At 44.9% G+C, this 2,469-nt stretch overlaps 1 protein-coding gene across 1 annotated transcript in view; it reads left to right on the forward strand.

The window, feature by feature from the left end:
* The window catches only part of LOC137651485 (uncharacterized), a 946-nt gene extending 276 nt beyond the window's left edge, over positions 1-670 (forward strand). The window contains exons 1-2 of the mRNA XM_068384708.1: positions 1-207; positions 446-670. The exon at positions 1-207 is cut by the window's left edge and continues 276 nt beyond it. Coding sequence (XP_068240809.1) covers positions 1-207; positions 446-670 — 432 coding nt within the window. The remainder of the gene's footprint in view (positions 208-445) is intronic.
* The last annotated feature ends 1,799 nt before the right edge of the window (positions 671-2,469 follow it).

Genomic DNA, 2,469 nt, shown 5'->3' on the forward strand with positions numbered 1-2,469 from the left:
TTCAAAAGACAGTGCCGAATGGACAGAGTGTCGAAGGACAAATTGTCAAAAGACAGAATGTCAAAGGACAGATTGTCGAAGGACAGAGGGTCAAAGGACAGATTGTCGAAGGACAGAGTGTCAAAGGACAGAATGTCGAAGGACAGAGTGTCGAAAGACAGACATCAAAGGACAGATTGTCGAAGGACAGAGTGTTGTAGGACAGATGTTAGAAATACAGCGTGTCGAAGGACAGATTGTCAAAAGACAGTGTCGAATGAAGAGAGTGTCGAATGGAGAGAGTGTCGAAGGGCAGATTGTCGAAGGACAGGGTGTCAAAGGATAGATCGTCGAAGGATAGAGTGTCAAAGGACAGATTGTTGAAGGACAGATTGTTGAAGGACAGTGCCGAATGGACAGACTGTCGAAGGACAGATTATCGTAGGACAGAGTGTCAAATGTGCAGATTGTCAAAGGACAGATTGTCAAAGGACAGATTGTCGAAGGACAGAGCGTCGAAGGACAGAGCATCAAAGGACAGATTGTTGAAGGACAGAGTGTTGTAGGACAGATGTTAGAAATACATCGTGTCGAAGGACAGATTGTCGAAAGACAGTGTCGAATGAAGAGAGTGTCAAATGGAAAGCGTGTCAAAGGACAGATTGTCGAAGAACAGGGTGTCAAAGGATAGATCGTCGAAGGACAGAGCGTCAAAGGACAGATTGTAGAAGGACAGATCGTTGAAGAACAGTGCCGAATGGGCAGACTGTCGAAGGACAGATTGTCGTAGGACAGTGTCAAATGTGCAGATTATCAAAGGACAGAATGTCGAAGGACAGAGTGTCGAAGGACAGACATCAAAGGACAGATTGTCGAAGGACAGAGTGTTGTAGGACAGATGTTAGAAATACAGAGTGTTGAAGGATAGATTGTCGAAAGACAGTGTCGAAAGAAGAGAGTGTCTAATGGAGAGAGTGTCGAAGGTCAGATTGTCGAAGGACAGAGTGTCGAAGGACAGACATCAAAGGACAGATTGTCGAAGAACAGAGTGTTGTAGGACAGATGTTAGAAATATAGAGTGTTGAAGGATAGATTGTCGAAAGACAGTGTTGAATGAAGAGAGTGTCGAATGGAGAGAGTGTCGAAGGACAGACATCAAAGGACAGATTGTCGAAGGACAGACATCAAAGGACAGATTGTCGAAGGACAGACATCAAAGGACAGATTGTCGAAGGACAGAGTGTTGTAGGACAGATGTTAGAAATACAGCGTGTCGAAGGACAGATTGTCGAAAGACAGTGTCGAATGAAGAGAGTGTCGAATGGAGAGTGTCGAAGGTCAGATTGTCGAAGGACAGGGTGTCAAAGGATAGATCGTCGAAGGATAGAGTGTCAAAGGACAGATTGTCGTAGGACAGATTGTTAAAGGACAGTGCCGAATGGACAGACTGTCGAAGGACAGATTGTCGTAGGACAGAGTGTTAAATGTGCAGATTGTCAAAGGACAGATTGTCAAAGGACAGAATGTCGAAGGACAGAGCGTCGAAGGACAGAGCATCAAAGGACAGATTGTTGAAGGACAGAGTGTTGTAGGACAAATGTTAGAAATACAGCGTGTCGAAGGACAGATTGTCGAAAGACAGTGTCGAATGAAGAGAGTGTCAAATGGAGAGCGTGTCAAAGGACAGATTGTCGAAGAACAGGGTGTCAAAGGATAGATCGTCGAAGGACAGAGCGTCAAAGGACAGATTGTAGAAGGACAGATCGTTGAAGAACAGTGCCGAATGGGCAGACTGTCGAAGGACAGATTGTCGTAGGACAGTGTCAAATGTACAGATTATCAAAGGACAGAATGTCGAAGGACAGAGTGTCGAAGGACAGACATCAAAGGACAGATTGTCGAAGGACAGAGTGTTGTAGGACAGATGTTAGAAATACAGAGTGTTGAAGGATAGATTGTCGAAAGACAGTGTCGAATGAAGAGAGTGTCTAATGGAGAGAGTGTCGAAGGTCAGATTGTCGAAGGACAGAGTGTCGAAGGACAGACATCAAAGGACAGATTGTCGAAGGACAGAGTGTTGTAGGACAGATGTTAGAAATACAGAGTGTTGAAGGATAGATTGTCGAAAGACAGTGTCGAATGAAGAGAGTGTCGAATGGAGAGAGTGTCGAAGGACAGAGTGTCGAAGGACAGACATTAAAGGACAGATTGTCGAAGGACAGAGTGTTGTAGGACAGTTGTTAGAAATACAGCGTGTCGAAGGACAGATTGTCGAAAGACAGTGTCTAATAAAGAGAGTGTCGAAGGTCAGATTGTCGAAGGACAGGGTGTCAAAGGATAGATCGTCGAAGGATAGAGTGTCAAAGGACAGATTGTCGTAGGACAGATTGTTGAAGGACAGTGCCGAATGGACAGACTGTCGAAGGACAGATTGTCATAGGACAGAGTGTCAAATGTGCAGATTGTCAAAGGACAGATTGTCAAAGGACA

This window comes from Palaemon carinicauda, chromosome 13 (genome assembly GCF_036898095.1).
Source record: "Palaemon carinicauda isolate YSFRI2023 chromosome 13, ASM3689809v2, whole genome shotgun sequence".
Taxonomy (NCBI): Eukaryota; Metazoa; Arthropoda; class Malacostraca; order Decapoda; family Palaemonidae; genus Palaemon; species Palaemon carinicauda.